This window comes from Cygnus olor, chromosome Z, assembly GCF_009769625.2.
Source record: "Cygnus olor isolate bCygOlo1 chromosome Z, bCygOlo1.pri.v2, whole genome shotgun sequence".
Taxonomy (NCBI): domain Eukaryota; kingdom Metazoa; phylum Chordata; class Aves; order Anseriformes; family Anatidae; genus Cygnus; species Cygnus olor.
Genome location: NC_049198.1, coordinates 375,229 through 399,764, shown reverse-complemented (window position 1 = coordinate 399,764; position 24,536 = coordinate 375,229). Strand labels below are relative to the sequence as shown.

General features: G+C 40.2%; 1 protein-coding gene across 13 annotated transcripts in view; it reads left to right on the top strand.

The window, feature by feature from the left end:
* Positions 1-24,536, top strand: part of NEDD4L (NEDD4 like E3 ubiquitin protein ligase) — a 154,059-nt gene that overhangs the window by 70,591 nt on the left and 58,932 nt on the right. For 9 of the 13 annotated variants that reach the window (XM_040539970.1, XM_040539971.1, XM_040539972.1 and 6 more), the window contains 2 exons: positions 2,688-2,726; positions 5,350-5,403. In XM_040539970.1, coding sequence (XP_040395904.1) covers positions 2,688-2,726; positions 5,350-5,403 — 93 coding nt within the window. Of the gene's footprint in view, positions 1-2,687; positions 2,727-5,349; positions 5,404-6,516; positions 10,009-24,536 lie in introns of those variants that run through there. The other 4 variants (XM_040539966.1, XM_040539968.1, XM_040539967.1 and 1 more) reach the window with 4 other exon arrangements.

Here is a 24,536-nt window from a genome sequence, read left to right as displayed (position 1 = left end):
GGAGTGATTCTGAAAGACACTGCCGATTATTTCCTCCTAGTCTGCTTTTAATGTGATGGCATCTAACCCTTCACCTCCTCCTTATTTTTTCTACTCGTTGTTGTCTTCCTCACTTGAACGGGTAAATTTCTGTGTGCACTGGCTTGCAGGAGTGCTTATAAGAAGGCACAAGGGACTGCAGTTTCCCCTTTTTATTCTCCCTTTAATTTACCAGAGCAGTTATCTGATAGGCATCCTGCTGTACAGCTGGGCCTAGCCTTGTGAAGTGCTTAGTTACAGCCAAGCAGGATTAGATCTACGCTGTTTCCTTACTCTGCAGAAATAAAGTTATCAGAGAAAAGTTTTGGGTGCATCTGTCATGACGTAGCAATGCTGAATTTCTGAGGCTGTTTGTTTTGGTTTACCTCCCTCCACACATCTAGTTAGTCCAGCTGTGGCATTAGATTAAAGCCTTGCGTTTCCTTTTGGAGCTTTGTTTTGAATGACTCGCTAGAAGTGCTCTTTTGCTCTCTTTCTGTAGTAAAAGAACTCTTTGCCGTTTGTAAGCTGCTCAGTATGACCTTTTCAAAATTTTTGCTACTACTCAGCGTGTGATTTCACGTGTCAATCCTTTCAAAAGTCCAGATGAAGACTCTTCTTTGATTTGACTGTGGTGAGCTTTGAAGACTTCAGTTCTACTTCAGTTGTGACACTAGTGTCTTCCTACTGATCCCTGTTAGCTATTCTGTCTTTACCATAGTGTTAAATACACAACTTCCTACATCTAAAAGTGTTTGGTCTCCTCTGAGAGCTTCATTGCTTAGTAGCATCTCTTCTTTCTTTCCTTGTTCTCTTTTTATTTATATGGTTGAAGAACTTTCTTCGTGTTTGTTCTAATATCCTGTGGAAGATCTAACTCAGCTTGACTCTTGGCAGTTCTTTATCTGCACAATACTTGCCCTTTTTAGGATGTAGCTCTTTTTGCTGGTGAGTCTTTTTGTTGTTGTTTCCCTGCTAATATCCTTTCTGAAGTGGTTATTCATCCATTTATTTCTGGAGACTTTCTTTACAAGTGTTTTTCTCCTTTGCTGTGATTCTAGTGTTTGTGCTTTCTGACTTGACCTATCAATTGTTGTATTTGTAAAGGTGGAAGAAATTTCTAACAGTCACCGGTTCATTTACTAAAAATTGTGCTTCCTAATACACCACACGTTTCCTGAAGTTTGTAATTGTGGTTAAGTGCCATTCAAAATCATTGCATTATTGATCGGTAGTAGTACCCTCAAATTTAGTTGCTAAATTACATGCAAGGGCTCTGTTGCCAAGAACAGCCACAGTGAATGAATACAAATATTCGAAAGAACATTTTCCTTTATTGCTTCATTGTGTGAGTGAATACATCTTTGCCCTTACAGTGCAAAAAAGAAAAAAGCTGAAAGTGTCTCTCTGCCCCCTACCCCACCGCTGTGATCACTGGTCTTTTCTTTTGTGAAATGTTTTCCTGCCCTGAATCAGAAAGTTGTTCAGGATCAACATCTAACATGAGTACAAATGTTAACCACCTGCATAACCGTTTATAAAGGTTTAGAGGTTGAAGATTTTTATTACATCTTTCTTTTTGTAGAATTATTTCATTTTCTCTTCCTATATTTCTTAAATTTTCTGGAACAAGGTTTTTAAGTCTCAGTATCTGATTATTAATTGTACAATATGTGTGTATATATATGTGTCAGGTTGAGATTCAGCCCACGCTTAAAGGGGAGGGGGCTGTACGAGTGTCAGCATTACATGGCACCCGAGCGCATGCTGAGCTGTGCGCTGACTCACGTTTCCTTAGTGCAGAGAAGTGCCTGAGCCACTGTGTCCTGGACGTGATAGATATATTGCGTCTGTATCAAGCAGTTCGAGATAAACACCCAAGATTGTCCTTCTGCTCTAATAAAATTTTGGTGGGTGTAGAGCCAATTCCTACCATCAGCTCTTCTGGTAAATCTCTGCTGTGTGAGAGAATGAGGGAATGGTTTGGCAAGAAAACAAAGCCATTGGACGTACTGTATTAGATTTTCAATTTATCCAAATTTGAAGTGCACAAATTGTTAACGTTTGTAGTTCTAGTTTTTTAATTATCAATTTATGATTTTATGCTTGAGCTCCCTTCAGATTGTAAATGAAACGCATTTTATTCTGAATGTTTTATTCAAATTATTAAATTGAAACTACAATCCTCCAGTCTTGAAGGAGATTAGGAAGAGTATGGTATCTATTCAAAGGACATAACCTTTCCTTTTGTTCTCTTTCTTTTTAATCTATATAATATGACTGTCCTTATCTTTGCAATACTAATGCTGACCTTGTGTTTAAAAAATAAGTTGTTTTTTGTCTTGATGTAAATAAATGTGGAGAATGAAATATCTTAAGGTTTTGTTTCTGTAGATTTCCAGTGATTTCCCTTTTACTCACAGAATAGCATTTATGCTTAATATCTATTTTCAGATCATCTGACTCAAGTATCCTCCCACATGTGGTTTACTCAGTAGAGAAGTTAAATCATTTGGCAGCAATATTTTTATTTGCGTTATTTTGTTATGACATGCTTTTTTCTCTCCTTGTGTTTTTCTAGAAAATTGTGATTTGCATGCACGTTTCAATTATTGCAAAAGTGCAAACCTAAAGAGGTCTTAGTGTGTTAATGTTAATTTCTTTTACAGACACTGAATCCCAAATGGAATGAAGAATTTTATTTTAGAGTAAGTTTCCCTTTACTTGCAATCATTATAATGTGTACGATTAATCGCATGGTGTTTTATAAGGTTGGGAAGAAGCTTTTTGTTGTTATTGTTTATATGTTTTCTTAAAAAATGCTTGTCCTGATGTTTGCTGTGGCCTTAAAATGTTAGTGTGGTGGCAAATAATCAGAAATACTTCAGGAAACTGTATGAGATTTAAGCTATCATGGCAAAAAATAATGAAATACAAATGTAGAGAAGCAATACTGAAAAAGTAATTTATCTTGACCTTCATATTGCTTGCCAAAATAAATCAAAATATGCTTTTTTCTTGTAGTTAACTTTTATCTTTTTAGATCTTTCTTAAAATGAGTGTAACTTTCACCAAAAACTGTGATACAGTTTCAATTAGTAGATGACTTTTCATCAGAAAAAAATAACTTAATATTTGAAAATAAGAAAGGAGGCATTAAAATTGTTATTATCAGAACCAACATAACATAAATGAGAAGGATGATAACTTTATTTACTTGCTGAAACTATTTTTCTGAGGAAGAATGACTTAATTTTACTGCAGCTGTAGCTTTCACAAAAGGAGGTTAGGTAAAATTTCAGTGGTTTAACATCTAATCTTAAACAGCTGCTTGAGAACAGATGTCATTGTAGATTGTTAGAAATGGGTATCCTATCAAACTTTGTTTATAGTCTTAGTGCTTGACGGTCTTGCTAATAAGATCATTTAAATAGTTCCCATCAATATTATTTCTAATACACATTTTTTTGAGGTTCGAATGGAATTTTTACTTTTAAACACTTACGGAGTGGCTTTTCTAGATTTTGTAACTGGTTAATAAATATTTAAATCTCTAAAAATTGTCTTTATCTAATGTTTTGATTTGTATAATATACTCGTGAGTGTGAAATATGGACTCAGACTTGCTTCTTTAAACTGTGCAGAGTCAATAGAAACTGTCCTGATACTAAGTTCATTTTGACTGCCCTGAGGTTTTCCATCTTCATCCCAGAGGTCCTTGGTAGTTGCACCCCCTTGTTGCAGAGGTGACCCTGCAAGCTGCCCGCAGCAGTGCAGCTGGGCTTTAATACTGTCATTTTACCACGAAGTCGCTACCCTAATAAGAGAGCGTTTTATGGCAGGGTTCAAATGCATTGCCCACAGCATAGAGGACGAATTACGTAGAGATGGCCATTATGGCAATTGCACAGGGAAGGGGAGATAAAGGCAGTTTTACACTTCGTATGTACTTGAAGACATTTCAGGCTCACCCAGATTTGATTCCCTGCTGTGTGACTCAGAAATGAGTGACTGCGCCTCCGTAAGCCCATCCTTACAAATACTGGTCTCAAAAACGTGCTGTGCTGTAAGATAGACTGTGAGGAACAAATTCATGTGCTTTAAAGTGGAGTATTTTTACCCAGGATTAGAAAACTTGTGTTTATAATTTTGACTGATGCTTCTCAAGATAGTCTTTTTCATCACATAGTTTTTCCAGAAAAAGAGAATACCCAAACCCACAGCCATTTGTCTGGATCAAACTGCACGTGTACTTCACAGAAGCTCCATTAAAATACCTTGAAAGCCCTAGACACCAATGTGAATATTTAAATTAATGCATACCTTTTTTATGTGCCACAATTCTCTGATCTTTTCAAAACTGGGAATTTCCTCACCACCCCTACAGAATTATCAATCAGTTGTGGACTATTTTATGTAGATTTTCTTAATTAAACAAGTAAACATACTAACCTGGCTTACAAGTTTTTCTGAAGATCTATCAAGTGGACCAACTACTACTGAACATTTTTTTTCTTGTTTAATAGTGGCTGCCTTGTCTACCTCCCAGAGCTGTCTTTTCTTTTTTTTTTTTAAGTGTTAGTAGTCTTTCTGCTTAAATTTACTTCCAAGTGAATCATTTCCTGCAGACCCAGTTGCTGTTTTCAAGTGTTAGAGCTAAGTTTGCTGAACACAAAGTAGGTTTTCTGACTTCTGTTGGGTTTTCCATGATGTGTGATAAACGGGCTAGAAACAGTGACAGGTGGACGGACTGAAACAGAGACGGTGAAGTTCTGAAAGAAATGCAGCAAAGCTTTTGCTCCATACGTTTTGGTTGAGCTCTGCAGATGTGGAACCCCGAACTCCGCGAGCCCTGGTGTTCTGTGCAGCCCAGCCTGTGCCCAAGCCCCGAGCTCTCCCCTTCGGCCGGGCCCTTCGTGGATGAGGCGAGGTGTGCTGCTGGGCTCGTCGTCGAGGTCCCCGTGTGCGGTGCAAACCGAGGCTTACCTGAGGGGGAAGCCGCTGGGATGTTGCCCTGGGACATCTCCAGATGCCATCAGCCTGCATGCAGCGTGGCCTCTCCTCTTCAGAGCTGTCTGTAGACAGAGAGGCACGGTACCTGTCCTGCACTGAGCACAGTAAAGAAGAGCCTCGAATGTTCCCTGGTAGGCTAGGTCTAACTGCCGTAGGGTTTAGAAACGAATTGAGTGCTCCAGTTTAAGTAAAACTAAAAAATTCCCTAAAACCTGTTAGCCCTGTTCTGTTTGCCTTGGTTTAATCGTTGTATGAACTAGTACCCATATAGTGTTATCAAGCGAATGAACCTAAAGTGATATTTGAATTTTCTCATAGGTAAACCCAACCAATCATCGTCTCCTGTTTGAAGTGTTCGATGAAAACAGATTGGTGAGTGCTCCTTGATTGTTTTGCTGATCACAGGCTGTGTAACATGAATGACAAGAACATAGCACGTCTTAATGGTGTATTTTTGTCTGCACATTAGCGTGCTGGGCAATACAGGTTAAAGCATAAATAGTGTCTGTTTTATGGACGAGTGGAACATTAAACGCAGAAGTACTCTACTGGCTCGGACCAGAATGCACCCTCTTAACCCAGTATTCTGACAGTGGAAGCCCCATCGGATTCTTCCTTAGGCTTCTCTGATGTAAACTGATAAGCAGTCCCAGCCCTTTTAGTCACTTACAAAGCAGCTGCTTCATCCTCTGATGATTTTAGTGTCTATTTCCTGTAACTTTTAATACTTCTTAATCCTTTTTTGGGATGTGGTAACCAGAGCTCCACTTAAGCCTCAAGAAGCGGGTGCATGAAGGCATTAGGAATTGGTAAAATAACGAATGATCTGAGTTTTGTGTTCAGTTCTGTCCCTGATGACACCTGATGTATTTTTAGGGTTTTTAGCCTTGAACTTCATTTTGCTGATGCAACAGTTGTTCTAGAGAAGTCTCCCCAAATCTTACTGCTTGGTCCTTTTGTTAGCTTTGTCTTCTGAAAACTGTAGCACAACTGTTTTTGTTTGAGATGAGGTATTACATTTCTTGGTTGGGAGCTGTACAATCTCAACTAAAATTGCTTGCCTTATGAAGATTAGGATCAGTGTTGTGAAGATCTTTTTACGCTAAACAAACGTAATATGGAAATATCAATCACCAAAAATGTATTCTTTTTCTCTGTATTCCTATTAAATATAGAGTGAAGAAAAATAAAAGTTAAAATATTCTGGGGGAAAAAAGGACTCAGTGAAACAATACTATTTTGTGAGTCTTCCTTTAGGGTGAAGTAAATAGACAAAATGTAATAATAAGTCTGTGACAGCATGTATGTAGACAGGGCTGACTGAGCGTATTTGTTGGCAATGATAATCATAATGAACATTTGCACTATCAAAACTGTCCTATGCCTTTCGAAGTTAAAGGAGATCATCGGTCAGTTCTTCCTGGCTTTAAGGTCCTGTGTTGCCAGCGGATGCAAACAACACTGAAGCAGCAATCCTGTAACCGTAACTGCGCGCAGGGTATGTAAGCCTGGGCTCAGGACTGCGCTGACATTCCCGTGTGGCTTGCGTGTGCCTTGGAGGATGCTTGGAATAAGTTTGTGTTGGCGTGGAGGGCAAACCTGAAACTCGTGGAAGAGGCTTCGTTCTAGCCTGCAGGGGGCAGTGGCATGTATGGGGATGTCCATGTGTGACATTAAAGGGGTGACAGTTCAGGAAAAATTCCGGCGTGGCTGCACAGTGACAGCTGAGAAATAACAGTTCTGGTATACTCATTTCAGATACACGCTGCTTAAGATTTCCAAGTTTCTTATATGTGGTACTGGCCTTATACTGGTACTTTCAGTACTATTTTATACTTGAACCATTTTCTGGCTGTTCTTTCTGTGATCCTGCTTCTGTAGACAGCCTTCCCTTAGACTGTAACCCTGGGTTTAGGAGCCATTGCTTTCCTTTCAGGTGTTCTGAACTGTTGGCAAAGGAAAGCAAGTACAGTGGGATTTGTAGAGTAGCAATTTTCCATCTTATATTTACAGAGTAAGAGGCATTGAACAGATTATTTTGGCTTTCATGTGAAATACTCGTTGTGAATACTTGCATGGTTTTTACCCCATAAGAACTCTTTCTTCATGTTCCTAAATTATCAAAGCACTTTGTCTTTGCATTATGTCCTTTCTTTTCCCCAGTCAAAACAAAGAACGTATGATGCAAGCTCCATCTTCAGTGCAAAGAGACACTGTCCTTGCGTAATGTTTTACCTGAAAAATAAGAAAAAATAATGTCAACACCTGTGCTTGCACAAGGCAATTCCACGGAACTGTTGCTGTATAGAAGCTATTCATGTTTTTCTTCTTGTTGGCTCGTAGTCCGCTTAAAACAATAGGGGATTGTGCTGTCTCTTGGCAGTTAAATCATTCTAAGCTTCCATTTCTCTTGTGATTGGTCGTTTTCTGTCTTTTGAAAGCAAGCTGCTCGCATAGAGAGGTTTAAATGTCTAGAGAGATTATTGACCCGCCACCTACAAATTTTCAGAGCTGTTGACAAAATTGTAAAGCTTTCGAGTTCTCCCAGGGAGATGTCCATGTATTTAATTGAAGCTACACTGTCTCTTTCTGTAGATAGGCTTTTTGCTAAACACTTTCTTTTCTAGTATGTGCTAACAAGTGCTGTGCTGTGTGCATCAAATGTGAGTATCCTCGGATCACTGATTTTCTGCATGTAGGGTGTTTGTTTTGCATTTCGGTGTATCCTGTCTGTCTGTTGTTCTTCTGAGGTCTTTTGGCTCTCAGAGAGCGTAACTGTATTCCATGCTGGCAGTCACACTCGTGGTAATATTGCTAACTTTCTCACTGGAGGCTGGCCAGCAACGGGCAGAGTTTCTGTACAGTGTTTAAGACAAATCAGTACAAAACGACATGCAACACCCGTCTCCGGTTTTCACTCGTCTTTACTGCCCGGTAAAACTAAAAAGAAACTTTATTTTCTCTCACTTTGCACATTTCTGCTGTTTTTAATGTGTGAGAAATCTTTGGATACATAGGGTTGCTTTGATTGTTGTGGATTTTTAATTATTAAAAGGGGCTGAGCAGGCTAGTGTAGGCTATATGACGTTTCTAGGGACAATGCAAAAGCCACGGCTTTTTAAAGGCAAGAAGTTTGTTACTTAATCACGTTATGAGCACAGTTAAAATTGAAAGTATAACCGTGCTATATTTATTCGTGTTCTGCCATGATAGCCGAATGCTGTAACGCACACCAAAATGTTAAGCTTGAAATAATTTTTCTTATTTGCATGTGGAGTTGACTGACTGTTAACACTAAATCCAAGTGTTTCTGTTGTAGTTAACTTTTCGTGTGCTTTATACAAATGTGCTGTATGAGTACGATGTGGTTTAGATTTATAGCAGTGCCGAGTGTGTTTGCTGCCTTAGTCAGCTGTGAGAGCTCTCCCGCTGGGGCCGCTCCTCTCTGATGGAAAAGGAGCAGCTGTGAAGGTGCTGTTTCAGGCTCTTGCTGGCATTAAAAAACAAAAAAACAAAAAACAAAACCCCCCACTAGCTTAGATTGGAGAGGGGGAACCAGGCCACGTGACTCCCACCATCCTACCCTATGTCACAGTGTGTAGGAGCGCTGATTGCTCTTACCCAATCATGCCTGGAATGCTGCTTGCCACTTGGGCTATTTCTGCTATCTGTCGCTATCAGTGCTGCAGTGCTAACAGTTTGGCAGATGGGACACTTTTTCTTGGAGTTTATGTCTTTGGTTTTTAACTTCTGGCAGTGCCTGAATTGTTGCTGTTCTCCCTCTCCTTTTCTTCTTTCTGTAAAACCATGGCCCATCGGCTGCGGTTTCATTTTGGCTCTGGGCGAAGCAACACAGCCCCCGAATCGGAGGTCCTCGACCGGGAAAGAGAAGATGACTTTTTCATGGCATTCCACACTTTGCCAAGAAGAAACAGTCCTCATGCTTTCTCCCGACACGGAGCAGATTATGGTGGGGGCAGCGATTTTCAAGAAGTGGGCTCCTTAAAAAGGAGTACATCCATGTTTATTCCCCAGCTGCTGAACAGTATTGACGTGCGGCCGACAAGAAGCTCGTCGATGCAGATTTCTCTTCAGCGCAAAGCTGCGAGCGACTGTGCGGATGAGAGTGCAACCCTGGAATCTCCCGAGGAGACACTTCCTTGTAAGTTCCCAGACTTTAGGGAGCATTATGCATCCCCCGTGGAAAACCATTCTTCCTCTCTGAGCAGTCCAGAGGTGACTCCTGAAAATTCTCCACCTAGGCTGACGGAAGAGTTAGGGCGACAGCTCAATGGAACTCTTTGCTGTAATCGGAGAATATTCTGTACTGTTCCCTCCAATAACCAGAGCGAAGATGCTCCATCTACAGCCCAAGAAGATGCGACAAATGGAGCAGCTTCAGGTTTAAACATAAGTGGTGTGAGGATTCAGCATCGTGCTTCCAGTGTAGATGTGCCTCAGGTTACTCTATTACCCTTTGGATCTGAGGCTCAAAATAATGCCCCCACCCCTGAGCCCCGGCGTTGGTCTTTGCAACATGTGCCAGATATGTCAGCAAATTCAGGGAAAAAGTTCTTTGTTCTCCAGTTACAGCAACCACAGGCAGGTGGTACCGGTGGCGAGTATAACTTTGGTTTTACTGGAACAAAAGGGGACAGGTTGGTCCGGTATCCTCGGATACGGCTAGAAAGGAGTACCTCCTACCCTGTCCAGCCACGACCGGAAGAAATTAGCCCCACAGATGATGGATTGAATTCAGAACTGCATGGAAATGGAAGGAACGGGTCAGAAATATCTAGAAGCAATTCAATAGAGAGGATTCCTCAAGGGCAGGGATGTTTGTTTAAAATCAGACCAGATCAAAATACGAGGCAACAGCACTTCAGAATCCTTGTCACCCGTAATCCTGAAGAACAAAATCAGGTTGTTGGTAAAGATGGTCGTGGCACCCCTGGTCCTACACCAGCCGGCACCACGGTAAGTATGATGCTGAGTATACTACGCTGGTAAAATACAGAATTGTCATACAAAGGCTTCTGAACTTGAAGCAACTGAAGGGCTTCCGTTGTTAGTGCTAGAACGTTCTGCATTTCTCTGGAACAAGCTGCAAATCATCTCTATTTCTAATCCAGCTTAACTTTGCTCTCAGTTATGATTGCATCCAGTGTAATATTTTGAGATTCTAATGTCACACATTACTCAATTCAGTGTTACATCAGTTGAAAAGATTTTTAAAAATCAGAACATTCAAATGGCGAATTCAGTGTTTGTGTTAATTTAGTTGTCTGAGACCCTGCTGCATGAAGAATTCTTCATGTGCTTTGCTTTTAAAAACAAATACTTGGATAACTTCTAAGGATAATGTACACATGCGTGTCTCTGTGACTTAAAAATGTGCCCTGTAATGCTATAGGAACTAAGACTAGAAATTTTATAATTCTGATGACAATAATGACTTAGGTTAGAAAAAAAAATCTTAGTTTATTTTTTTCTTGCTTTTGGCCTTCTGCAAATTACAAACATGTTCTGTTTATGGTATGCCACAAGTCCTGATCATACTATACAAGTAGCTTGGCACAACTCAGTAACTGTACTGTCATTTGTATTTGCTTTGATTTTGCTTTAAGATGTCAAAATTCATCCACTGCTTTTTTCTTTATTATAATGGACAAAGATTGAAGTTTTGTGGTTTTAAGCCGTTTTTAAAAGACCAAAGCAGGAATGAAATTCAAGGGTTTAGATTAGTCATTTGCTTAAATTGCTTTACTGTGCAATTTAACACTGCCCACTTGAGTTCCTAAGCTCAGTGATGCTGTATATAGAATAGTAAGTACTCTATCTCCAGCTGTGAAAACAGATTCACTAAAGAGATTTTGGTCTTTACTGCTTGTGTGTTCTCATTCTCCTGCGCTTTCTTTCAGTGAAATGTAGTACGGAAAGACAGCTGCTCACTGCAGAGAGGCCATATGATGACTCTGCAGCTTTCTTATAAAAAAGCTGATCGTCTCAAAGCTATTCCAGCGTAACCTTTTTTTAGCTCTTAAGTCACTAGTATGCGTAGAAATTCACTATTATTCATATTTATGCACAGAATATTCCTAAGCATTCATTAAAAATAAATGTTAAAAAAATCTCTTGCCGAAGAAATACAGGTTTCATTTCAGTTTCTGTTAGCTAGCAGTTTTGTTAAGTAGTGCATAGTATCTTTCCTGCCAGCCTGAGAATGTTTCAGCAGGAAAATTTGGAATGCAGAATCTCCGCTGATTTTTTTTTTCCTCATTTGAATTTCATGTATGCAATACATCAAGAGTTCTCTCTCATACTACAAATGTATGCCTGATTTTCCATTTCCTATTATCCAACAATAGCTGTTCACAGAGAACCACCATAACCAATTATATAAGTAGCTGTAGTAGGTCAAACCTGGTACAAAAGTGTCAGAGATTTACAGATTTGCGCAACTTGCAGAGATGTGCCCGATGTCTTCATCCCGTGCCTCTGCAGTGCTTCTCATTTTCCTACAGGATATGCCCCCAAAGTCACTTCCTTGATCCTCACTGTCGTAGCAATTCACATACCAAAGATGTACTTCAGTGTTTCCAGAAGAGAATTAAGAAGTTTGTTCCTACATGCTCTCAGCTTTAGTTACCATGTGAAATCAATTTAGCCTGCCGTGAAGCGTGGCAGTCACGGAGGCACTCAGTCCAAACAGAACTTGCATTCTTTAGTGCAAAACATTTCAAAAATGAAGAATTAATTGAAACATAAAGCTTCTTTGTGGTGTTTTCTCATATTTTGAGTAAGCCCAGAAGTGTTTTGGGTAGAGGTGATTGGCCAGGCAATTTGCCATAGGAAGTGTGGGCAATGAAAGCGTCTTGCTGAAAGTCTTGCTTTAGTTTGTCTAGGTATAAAACGTTCTTCGGTATGGTGCAATTTCTGAGCTATCCCACAGTAGTTTGGGGATCTCTGATGCTAAGGACGGGTGTGCCTGAAGTGTTTGTTCTGTGAAGCTGAGGGGAAAAGCTGCCATGTCTTACGGTTGTTAGAGAAGAAAAAAAATCTGGAGTCTTCCAGTTAAACAAGTTTGTGTGTATTTGATTGATATAGGGCATGGGCCTGGGGCTGTACGCAGCAGCTGCTACAGCCTTATTTATCTTGAGTGAAAACATTCATGCGGGCGTCTGCAGTCCTACTGCTACCAAGTGTTTATGACCTTTCAAATATCTTCTGTTTTAGACAGAAGTGTTTTTGGGCAAGCAGGATGTATTTCATTACAAGTTGTTATAAAATATTAACTAAAATATGAGCTAGTGCCCAACCGAACATTTTTATTTGGAAGCATAGTTGCAAACTCTTTTGGCTGCCGTGGTATTTTATATGTAATACAATAGACTACTGCTAAGCGTGTATATATACCATGGCATGTAACAAATACTTACGTTGTTTTTAATTTGGGGTCTCTGAGTGCATATTTGTATCTTCAAAAATCCCATATACCGGACAACTGTGTTAGAGATCTGATAAAGGCATCTTTGTTGTGATGAAAAAATGCAAAGCTCCCTGGCAAAATGTTGTAGTATTGAATTATACGTAGCTGACAAACAGAAATGGCAACTCTTGACTCTGCTGGTCTGCATTTCACAAGTCAGCTTTTATTTTCCTTCCTACCTTCCTTAAAAATAATTTGAGAGTAAATTTTGTTGTGAAAGTACAGAGAATCTAACTATGCTCCTAAAATACCAGCTGGGATTGGGGCATCTAAACCTAAAAGAGCAACTTAGAATAAACACAGCTCAGCCGACACAAGGGGCCAAAATTCTGCAGAGTGCCCTGAAGACTTGGACGTGGCCACCTAAAGACACGGGTCCTGCTCAGGCTGGTGCTGCGTGGCAGTCTGGCGGTTAAGTGCCTAAAGTCTAGCTGAGATGGTCTTTGGCAAGATTTCCTGTCTAGAAAGCGAAAGCAGGGTTGGGTGAACATATGCAATGCGCGTGGTGGCTTTCATACAGACTCTGTGTGAAGTGGCTAAAAAATTCCTGTTAGGTATGTGGAACACGATGGAGGTTTAGTTGCATTGTAGAAGAATAATTTCTTAACTGGCAGTGCCCTCCTGTAGCCTGGCAGGGCTCTAACGATTCTGGTGAACAAATTGCATGTGTCTGTCCTTGCGCCGTGCTGAACCTGTCTAAGGCAGGTACCGCTTTGTGATAATGAAGAAGGGGAGAGGAGGAATAAATGTTCTGTGTTTTACCAGTGTGCTTTGCAAGCCACAACACGTTTTGGTTGGTATGATATTCACTTCTGGATTGAGTTTTGTTTTTCTTTCATACATAAACTGACCCGTTTGGTCTAATGAAATAAATGCTTCAGTGGTTTGGTGTAAACTATGGTCAGGTCTGAAAGTCTCTTTCCTGAGATGGTATGGAGCTGGTAAATGGATTATATACCGGTGATCCTCACATGAAAAACTGGTGGAGATTATTTAAAGATGAAATGAAAAAAGAATTTCCACCCTCCCACTCCCCCATCCTCATTCAAATAACCATTGCAAGAGATTTTGTTTCAGGCTAGCTAATCCAGTCTGCTGAGAGAGAGGGAAATCCTAATTTTCCTTTTAGCGTGGCACTTCTTGCCAATTCTTGTGGCCATTCACTGGCCTGTCCTCGGCGTGGTGTTCAGCACATACAACGTTTGTCGTCTTTAACTTGCCCCCCTCGGATACTTTTTCAGGACCTGAGTAGAGTGGTGCTTTTGGTTTGAAGAAGAGGTCTAGTTGCTTCCTACATTTGCTGAGCCAAGTCTGTCCGAAAAATCCAAAGAATAAACAGATAAAAAGGGGGCAGATCCTGTTCCTAAGAACGTGTCTGTAACTGTTGATGTGCCTCTCCTGTTTTCACCTGGGTGAAGTACATCGGAGCCGGCACTCTAATCCAAGACGGGATGTGAGGAGCACGCAAGCACTTGGTCCCGGGGTCCGCCTGCCCCTGCGCCCACCCCTGTGGGCGGCGCGGGGCTGGCTGCGTTCACATGCCCAGTGAGCCTGACGGGGCTCTCCCTGCCGCTCCCGCAGCAGTTGCTGAGTGCACCAGTGCTTTCAGTGGTACAAAGCAAGCCGCTAACAATTCGTCTTTTCTTAGGTGCTATTCTTCATTATACTAGTTGCATATTGAGGGCTTAGAGATTTTTCTAAAACTGAAAGGTGAAAGCTGTATCAGCGGTATTTCTTTCCAAGCCTCTTTAGAGAGGGCAGAATCGATACAGCTCAACTGCACGCAGGCATCGGTAGACAAGTGCCGTGGGAAGTGTCGTGCGCCTTTAGAGGCTGCCTTGCCTTCCAGTGCAAACAGAGCTAATACTGCATCCAGCGATTATTATCTTTTACGTTGCACTTGTCCAGGTTTGGAGACCTACTTCAGGGACTGCTATCTGGACTCTAATAGGCATCTCTAGAACAAAATTCATGCTGCCTGTAGCTAGGTGCTTAAAATACCCCAAAGGAAGAGTGCTGTGAAATTTGTGTTCCTCTGCTTGCTCCACAAGGAGTGCAGATGGCCATCTAAGGGCCTCAGTGCTGTGCAGGTGAGGACTTCGCTCACATCTGCCTGTAGGGGTGGAGGATGCTCTCCCTCGGTGGTTACAAATATCCTAACCATTTAGTTAGTTGAAAACTACTTCAAGCGTGGTTTCATTCGTATATAGATATCTAGGTATCTCTTTTAGTCAAGTTTCCAGAGTCAAGAATTGGCAATACCGTCTTTACCTTATCCCTATCCACCCCCAGAGTTCCCTGGTAAAGTATTCCGATTTTATTAGACTTTGTTGTTGGGCGTTTTTCTTGCTGGAAGCTGAATCTTGAATAAAACCTTGAACAAAAGAGTTGGAAATAACATTTTTTATTTTATAGCACTAATAAACTATTTGCTCCTACATGGAAAAATTGTGTGCTGAGTCTCAGTACACGGTGATCTCTTTAAAGCTGAGTTTATAGGGCCCTCGATTTACAATGGAAATGCTGACACAGTCTTAACACCGAAGGTGCCAGCCAGAGCAGCTTCAGTAGAGAGCTAGCCCCAGAGAACTGCACATAATAAAACAGATACAGAGCGTTCGTGGCTTTTTACACTATTCAGCTGTTTGAGAAAGGTGATCAAGTAGTGAAGAATTTAGGAACGTACATGTTTTGTGATGATTTTTGTTCAAAAAGCTCTTCTAAGTCCAAATGTATCCTGTTAACTTAGTTTCTGGATTACATCCCATTGTAAAATGTACTGCTGCGTACATTCGTCTAAAATCTGGTGCTTTTGTTGCTTTTCGTTTAGTAAGATGGCATTGGTAGCTTCCAAAAGGCAGCAATTACGTCCAGAAAAAGACATTAATAAAATCAGCAGTGTGACTGGGCTGTTTCTGTTGCCAAAAAGAGGGAAAAACATCACCTTCGCTCTCTTTAAATCCTCTGATACCATCTACCCAGCCAAATGCTGGGCTGTCTCGTGTGCGTGGAAGAAGCTGATTCTGAAGTTAAAGGCCCCGGTGTTATTACTAAACCTGTTTCCAGGTTTGTGATGTGCCGACTCCTCGGGCCTGGGGTGGGGAGGGGCCGACACGTGCGGTATTCGGGAAGCGAAAGGCAAAAGGAAAATCTGTTTCTAATTAGATCAGTTGTGCAAATGAAATAAGTACTGCACTGTGTACTGTGGTGTGAATTCAGACCGTTTTTCAGTTGCTTTGGTAAAAGCTTCGTCTTCCCTTTCAGCCTAGGTTGGAAAGAATTAACCTCCCTGGTCAGCCGCGTTCCCGGGCTGTAGTTTGTGTAGGCTGGAAAAGAACGAGAGGCCGCAAGGTGGGAGTTTTGTCCTCAGCGCGAGGGAGATTCAGCAATGAACTTGTATGAGCTCACTAGCCTTCTTTTCAGTTACTTGTTGCGGTCTTATATTCTTAATCCTACTACTAAAAGAAATTTTTAGTGGTAAAGATTAATATAATCAGTGTTTATAATGAAGAGAAGCAAGGCAACAGGAGTCTACTTTTTCAACATCAATTTTAATATTCAACAGATTGCTGGAAAGACAAATAAAACTCTGGAGTAAGTTATTTTGAATGCTTTTATTACAGAAAGCAAGCTACTTCAAAATTGAGCAAAGTTATTCATCACACAGTGAAAATTCTTTTAAACAAGATATTGGAGGCTGACAAGTATCCTCCTTGACAAAGGTAAAGCCTAAGTTTTACCAAGTTAACGTTTAAAACAGTTTGTGTATCTTGTTCCAAAAATAATTTTCAGCTTTGAACTGTTTTTAATTTTATTCCTACTTAATGTCCTGTAAGTAAAGAGCATAGCATATCCACACGTGTGGATAGCAATATTATTTAAAAGGGATTATGTCAAATCACAATTATTTGTCAAATCACATTTTCCTATTGCTAAATAAAATTTGAAGCATTATTATTAAAGCTAAGAATTATATTTGTTACGTTCTACACATATCCCCCTGCTTCTAGTGCAAGTTTTGTGCATTTTAACAGTAATATAATTGTTTAGTACATCTGCACTGTAAAGACTTTGGGTTACAAATATGCTAATCATTTGGTTATTTTGTTAATTGAAATCTGCTTCAAGCAGGTTTTTTTTATTACCAGAAGACAATTATTTGCTTCAGATTCTATAAAAGTGGACCTAAACGTTAGTGTTGAAAAGTTGAGCAGAATCTCCTTCCATTTACTTGCACAGAATCTTGTGCTCTCTCCAAAGATTTGGAAGTGGAGGCTGCTGTAGTTGCTGTATTACTAACACTTCAGTATTTTTAGAAACTCTATCAGAGCATGCCTGCCAGCACACTGAATTATTATAAACACAAGTGAACTATACTTGTTGGGAAATGATTGCAATATATTTGGTGATGCAGCTTGCAGTTATGTAGCAGTGTTTACTAACATACATCTTTTCAGAACTCAGTAATCCATAATACAGGTTTCTGATCCTGGACAGAACATCTTTTTGAATGTTTGAATTGAGATTCGCATGGCTTTCATATTTTTCTCTCTATTTAAAAAAAAAAAAAAAAAAAAAATGCTAATGCCCAAAAGCATTGCTGAAAGTTGTAGATTGCCTTCTTAATCCAGATAGCCAGCATTTCTTTTGCAGTTCAGAAAGCTTCAGATGGCATGTTGTGACCTTTTAATGATTTTTTTTAAAGAATGATATGAAGTGCAACACTGAAATGTCCTTGGACATGAGTTATTTGCATTAGCAGCGCATCTATTTGATATATCTGGTTAAGCACAGGTTGTTGGTATCCTTTTATTTTACAACAAAGGAGATTTTTTTTTTTTTGGAACATATTTCTCCCTTAAGCAGTAAATATGCTGTATGTGGTGAATTTCTGGCCTTATGGGTCTGCATTAGCATGTTCTTACAGAAGCTGTCTGTTGTCCGAAAGTAAGCAATGTGTGTAATTTGCAAAAATTAAGTCTGATGAATGGGATTAACGGATTTATCCATATATATATTCTATTATACAAAAATGGGGGTTTATAAACTATTTGCTAGAATGTGATCTGCATGATTTGCAATGTTAGCCCTGTGCTTTTATCAAACCTGTGAACGCAGTCTGTCGTCGTTGTCAAGAGTAGCTCCGGTTTAAGCAAACAGGAGGATTTTCTGTCTCTCAATTTGCTGACTTGGGCCACCTTTGGGAACACAGTTGTGTCAGGGGCCTTGCGTTGCTTCACGAGTCTTCTCAAGCACATCTGAAAAGCCAAAATCTGTTTGAATCCACAACATCCCAGAAGTGGGATTCATCATTTCTTTACAGATAGAACAAAGATTTGCCTGCAGTTCAGTGATTTTAGGCCTTTAGTGTTGGATGAGGAACATTCAATTAACTAGCTTGAGAGCGCTAGTGCTGCAGAACCTGATGGACGAAGAGAATGCCAGCGAAATGGGTGGGAGGTCGAGGAGGTTAGACAGATCTAAGGGCTCCTTGTTTTGTCACAAAGTCGTGTGGCCAGCCAACAGTTCTATGCTTTTATGTTGGACTTAGTGATTATTTCTGGCAGATCACATTTGACAATTTATTGCATGTTTTCTGCCTTACTATGTCAGGTTTTTGTTCATCTGTGTTCATCTACAGCAGACCTTACCACAAAGGGATCTAAGGTTTTTGTAGGTGTTAGAACCAACGTCCTGTTTTCAGATACTTCCAAAATTTTGTTAAACAAGCCCATTCAGACCTTTATATAAACTATGTCTTTGAGGGAAAGTTGTCCACTGTTGAGGTGCCTTTTTTTTTTTTTTTTACAGTGCACTCAAAGCATATCTCCTGACTTACAAAAATCAGTTTGTCATTGGAGCTGCTGGTTTTCAGGTGTTCTACACCAAATGTGTACCAATACGTACATGGAGATTGTTAGCAGCTGAAAATAAAATACAAGTTGTAAGGTAAATACAAATAATGGGATATTGAGAGAAAGTTAACTTTCAAGTAGTCTCTTTTGCCACAAAGGAAGTACATATAAATAATAAATTAATCAGTTACAAGGTGTAGGATTGCAATAGATGCTCTACAAGGCATACTAATCAAGCCATAGAGTAACTCTGGAAGGTTTGTTTTATATATGTGTGTGTGTGTGTGTATATATATATATTTTGTTTACAGTACTTGTGACATTATCAGCTTTCCCCCTTCACTTCCAGCCTTGCAGAAGGTTCTTTCTGCAGCTCCCGAGGCAGCTGGGAGCTGATGTGGGAGCAGTGCATTGCTGAGTTGGGATTAGGCTTCTGTCCACGCAGGCTGAGGGAGAACATGACCAAAGATAAATGAGAAATGAGCTGAGCAGAAAAGAGGAGCAGGATTTGCTTCCTGCAAAGAACCACTTATAACCACTGTAAGCCAAAAGGTTTAGTGAAGATAGCAACAGTATCTGCACCCGATCTTCTAGCAGGTCCAGCTTACTTGTTTTTGTCACATATTGCTTCTATAAGCATGTAAAATTTTGACAGTTTTGTCTGATTTGAAGCTCTGGGGCTAAATCTAGTCCATATTTGAAGCTATTAGGAATTCTGCCATTGATTTCAGTATGGCTGAAGCTGCACTCGTGAACTTCCCTTTACCATTTCTTTCTTGCATGTAGCCCTCATAATTTCAGAGGCTTCAGCTAGATAGCTCTCCCAAGGAACAAAGAACCTGTGCAGGCTGGCTACGTGGATGTCATGTCCCTGCCTAGGTGTTACTCTGCGTGCAAACATGCATCTGCCAGAGTGTGGGATGAAATCCCACACTGGAATTGCAGTGCAGTAGTTCTGGCCCAAGTCCTGTTCTAGGCATAACAGCAAACGTAATCCTTCTAAAAATGATGAGAAGAGGTAGGGAGTGGAGGTGTAAGATTAGGGGCAGTTACAAGCCTGGCTGAAACTGTGCACCTTGAAAGCAGGGAGTAATCTGGTTGCCATTAGCCAGTCAGCAGAGCTACACCAGAACTTGTATTCTCTGCGATGAGTCCGTGGGTCTCACTTGGCTGTGTATTTCAGTCTGTTCTCTACTTACAAATTAATATGCAGATAGTTGTAACATCTTCAAAGGTGGTACCAAGTGCTCCCATCCTCAGGATTATGTCTGCCAACTTGTGCAATTACCGATCTTCCTGAGCCATTGGAAGAACTTAAATTTCTCACTTTTTAAAGTAAAGAATTTGTCTTTTGCATTGCTCACATTTTGGCAATGTTCTGCAGATCGTCTACTTTGTTTCCTACTCTAGACAAACCTTTCTGCTTAGAACCATAGGTCATTGCACAAACACTTGTGCAAGTGTTATCGTTCAGCTCTGTGTGTATAAAAATAAGATTCTCTGAACATACTTCTCTGGGGGAAAGATTCAGTAAATGAATGCTTCTGAATGAAGGAAATATGCTGAGGGTGGTCGCTTGCCTCAAAGGACAGCCCATACTCAATAAAACGTCTGCTTCTACTTGCATAGTGCCTGTGTGAGGGTCAGAGGAAGGCAGCCGTTCTCAGGAGACTGCAGGCCTCGGTGTTTTCCTGATGTTGCTCAGACTGGTACGCCTCTGGAAAGGTACACTGCTGTTTCTTTGGCAGTGAAATATTGATTATATACCTCCTACTTCCTTGTTGAACTGATTTACATCCCAAAAAAAGGTGTCAGGTTTTTTCCTGCTCCCATGGTGAATGACCTTACGGTTCACTAAGCACCTGAGAGAAAGGTATTTTAAGACGAATGTTTTGATTCTGAGTTTTAGAAAATAGAAGTTGACACCAACTCTGTTTTTACTTTTATCTCTCAATGTACAGCACTGAAAAAAGGCAAGTAAAAGTTAGGAATATTAGGAATTATGATGAAAGTAGAGTTTAAGACAATTTTTGTTTTGTATGTAATCTGGGTCCTGAATATGCTTATGTGAGTCAAATTCTAGGCATAAATATTAATGATATAAATTACATCAATTTAGAAAAAACTATTCCTCTGAAGTGAAGCTATATACTAGCAATTTCTGAAAGTTTTAGGTAATATATGCAGTATAAAATGTAAAAATAAATAAAAATAATTTTTAAAAAGCTACTATCTGGTGCTTAAAGCTAAAACCAAAGGGGTTTTCAGAAATCAATACATTTGTGGTGACATTATTTAAGATCTGTTGCATATTCTTAATTCACGAGATTAAATGCCTGATCTTAACTGAGCATGTGAAATGCAACTTTTTATTCTTTGCTTAGTGGGCTTTGTAGGTCACAATATGGTCGCCGAGTATTGAGAAACCTAATAGTGGTGGTTTAGATGTGGGAAGCTGATGTTAATAGATGTGTTTTTGTCCAATATAACCATATTTTAGTATTTTGGGACTTGCAGCATCCCCCTAATGCAAATATCTCAAATGCAAACCGTACTTTATACGCACTGGGAAAACTGAAAAATAAAAACTGTGTGTGTGCAGTGTCTTACTACTGCTGTCCCCACAGAAAACCTTGCAGTGGTTTTATCTTAAAGAATCAGCGTTGTGTTATGCTATTTTTTTCATATTTAGTTTTCTCTTAAGAGAAATAAAAATAAATGGGGTGGAGAAGGGTTAACATAGAGAAGCTGCTTGTTTTCCCTGTATAAACTTGTAAATACTGTGAATTTTTATCAATTAATTGCCCAAATTTTCAGGCTCTATCTGTTCACAGAAGCAAAATATTTTAATTTCCTGTTAAATAGGTGCATCTTTATCCCACAGTAGGACCAGATAGCTTTGGAGTTTAACAATACAGCTAAACTTTTCCTGATAATAAAAAATCGGTGTTATTTCAATACGCAGTTCGTTACTTATTTAGAATTACGGCAGGGAAAGCTTCATAACCTTACCTTAAACACTTTCTCTCTCATGCCCCGATAGCCTATGGAAATAGGGGAGGCAGTTTAACTCTGTCGGGGTATGCAGCCAGGCAGTTCTCCATTTCCAGTGGTGTGAGGGAGAACCACGGCTCCTGAAGTGCAGGAGATGCGTCGGGTTCACAAAGCACGCTCAGTCGCTGGGAGTTGGTGTGATCTGCTCTCTGCAAATGAGCTTAAAACGCTTGCTGCTTTATTTTTTTACATCTGTTTTGGTCAGGGTTTGTTTGTTCTGTGACCCGTCACTCTGCCCGGATGCCGCTCACAAAAAAAGCTAATAAACAGTTGGGAATCTGGGGGGTGACAGAGCAGCAGTCTGTGAGGGAGGAAGCAGTAACTGGCAAGTCGAAGCCCTGCTGTTCCAGGCAGCAGTTCGGCGTGAACTCCCTCTCCTGTCCCCAGATTGCTGAGCTGTCTGCCTGCTTTTCAGATTTGTTTTTGTCTTGAGCAGTGAATCACAGCAGTGCTCGCCTGGGCAGGTGACATCAGTTGGATTTCTTGTGCCGGATGCCAGCCAAAACAGATGCGGGAAGAGGAGGGAGAAAAGAATTCGGAGTCTTCGGTTTGCAGCGCCAGCTCCATTCTCCATGGAGCTGATGTGTGTGTTTTCCCTGCGCTGTGTGCCCTTCCACAGCCAATGCTGTCTCCTTCTCTCAAGTTTCTGAGAGCTCGGAGCTGGAGAGCACTCTTTGCTGCCTTTTGTTACGTTCCTGAATCTTACGGGAATTAGCATTTCTGACCAAACATTTGCAGCAAATATTTCTGCAGTCTCTGCCCTTCCTGTTTTTTCTTCTTTTTTTTTTTTTGGTTTTGCTATAATCAAAAGTAAATATGTAAGCATCAACTCACTGTGCAGGATACAAACAAAATAGATTGATCACTGGTTTAAAAAAGTAATGCACTGTACAAAATCTTACTTATGTTCTCTAATTTTCACACGGAGAAATTGTATCACCAATTACACTGTTGTTTGACTGCAACCTAAGTGAGTAGTTACCCACCGTAAAGACCTTACAGGAAATATTTTTGACTGAGCTACATGAACTTGTAACTATGTTTTTCTTAAAGAATTAAATAAACCAAAGTCACCTCATCACAGGGCACTTTCCCAATTTCTCTCTGGTCAGTGCATGGCAGTTTCTCCTCAGTGCCCGAAGAAACAGCAGGTATTGTGTGTTCTTGGGTCCGATACGCATGGCATTTAGAATTCTTACAAGGTATTTGCTGCATTTCCTCTTAACGTTAGGAAAATCATTAAAGCAAAAATATTACTTCAAATACTGCCAAGTGTAATGCCTTCTCGAACATAAGCACTACTGGGATCAGACTGTTGAAAGAACTTACTTAGGAGCTTTGGAAAATTTTGCCAGAATAAATGTCAGCATGCTTTCTGTGATGCCGTTACTGCTATCTCATTTCTCTGCCTCCTGATACTTTCACCTTTTTTTCGTTGTCATTGTTCTCTTTTGTTTAACCTCAGTCTACGATTCTTCCATCAGCCGCATACCTAAAGGACTGCATCATGGTCCAAGATAAACACGTTGATGGCTACTAATGTAATATAACTGAATACTTGGAGAAGGTGCTTAATGTGACTTCTGATCCCTTTCATCCCTGGCAATTTATAGGACACTCACACATCATTCAGGAGGAACAGGGTTTTGAAAATGTCGCTGGAGCTCTGGTATGCAGTCTTTAAACAAAAGCCTGATTCTACGATTTTACTGGGGCTGGTTTAAATTTCAGTTTTCTAGAACGTTGCTACTGACGATGCACCTTCAGCTTCTCCAGAATAAAAGGCGACTAAGCTTTGTGGTGGAGGAGCTGTGACTCTGGTAGCTGGACATAACAGATCTGCTCTCAGTGGGAGTCGTGGCTTGTATAAATGTTAGTTGTTTGTCTGCCCCTACAGCTAAGTGTTTTTTAAGAGTTCACGAGGGGTCAGATAAACATTTAGTGGCTTTCAGAATCTGCCTCTGGTCATTTGAGTATGTTGTGTTATGTGGTCAGGTTACAGCGAATTTCAAAGCACTGTGGGGATTACTGGTCTTTCATACTGCCTCGAACTGTTTATAGTGGCTTTATGCCCAAGTCTATAGCATGCTTAAAGAGAGTACAAAATAGCAGGAATGAGTGAGTCTGTTGAATGGAAAACTGGGGCCTTTATATCTCCTTTAGTCATGTATTGTTATATTGTACTGCTACTTTGAGGTTGGTACACAGTAGTGCACATATTCAGGAAAACACGTTCAGGAATGGTACTCGGTAATAAAGGAATCCTACATCAGCACAACGAAAGGAGTCCCGGGTGTGACGGGTGACTGAAAGTATGGTTATTTGTGAAGAGCTGGTTTTGCACTACTGAAACGATTCTTTTGCCACAGATCCCTACTTGCACATTACTTTTATTAATAGGGAGAAAGTCAGCAAATGACGGAAGAAGAGTTGCAGAGTGAAAAATCAATGGTTAGAAAATGTACAAAGTATGCCATCTTGCTTGCAGAATATATATATATACACATTATGCCTTATGGAAATGATGTCCAAATAATCCTTCTATTTTCTGAGCTCCTTATTAAAATAGCTGTTCTATTCTTGATGGATTTTAAGAGAAATATTTCTAAAATAGAAGAGAAAATATTTGAGATGATTAATTATGACTTACGGATTTTTTCAGTTTTGTCCATGTTCAATTCCCATAGAAGTAAAGTATTCTTAGTGTTTTTCAAAGGCAGCTGCGTTCCAACATGCTCTAAACCTATCATCGGCTTCCTCCTGTCAAATCTTAGTGTACGGTCAAGACAAAAGACAATATAGGAAAAAAAGACCGCTGTCATACTTTTCAGCTGTTTTTTCCAAGATTAAGCAGAAAAAGCTAAAATTTCAGGAGGAGGTTATGTTGATTTTTAACTTTATTTGCTATCCTGTTGGCAATCTTTCAGCATGGTTGCAAGGGTTATACATACGTGTTGCTTCCTGAGCTCTTAGATCTCAATTGCTGCAGTTGTCCAGGATGTGTTATAGGGTTATAAACAGTGGAATACGTTGTAGTGGGAACATGAATCCCTCCAGCACACTAGCGCATTTATACTCTTACAATGTTTGGCTCTTCTGTGGCTTAT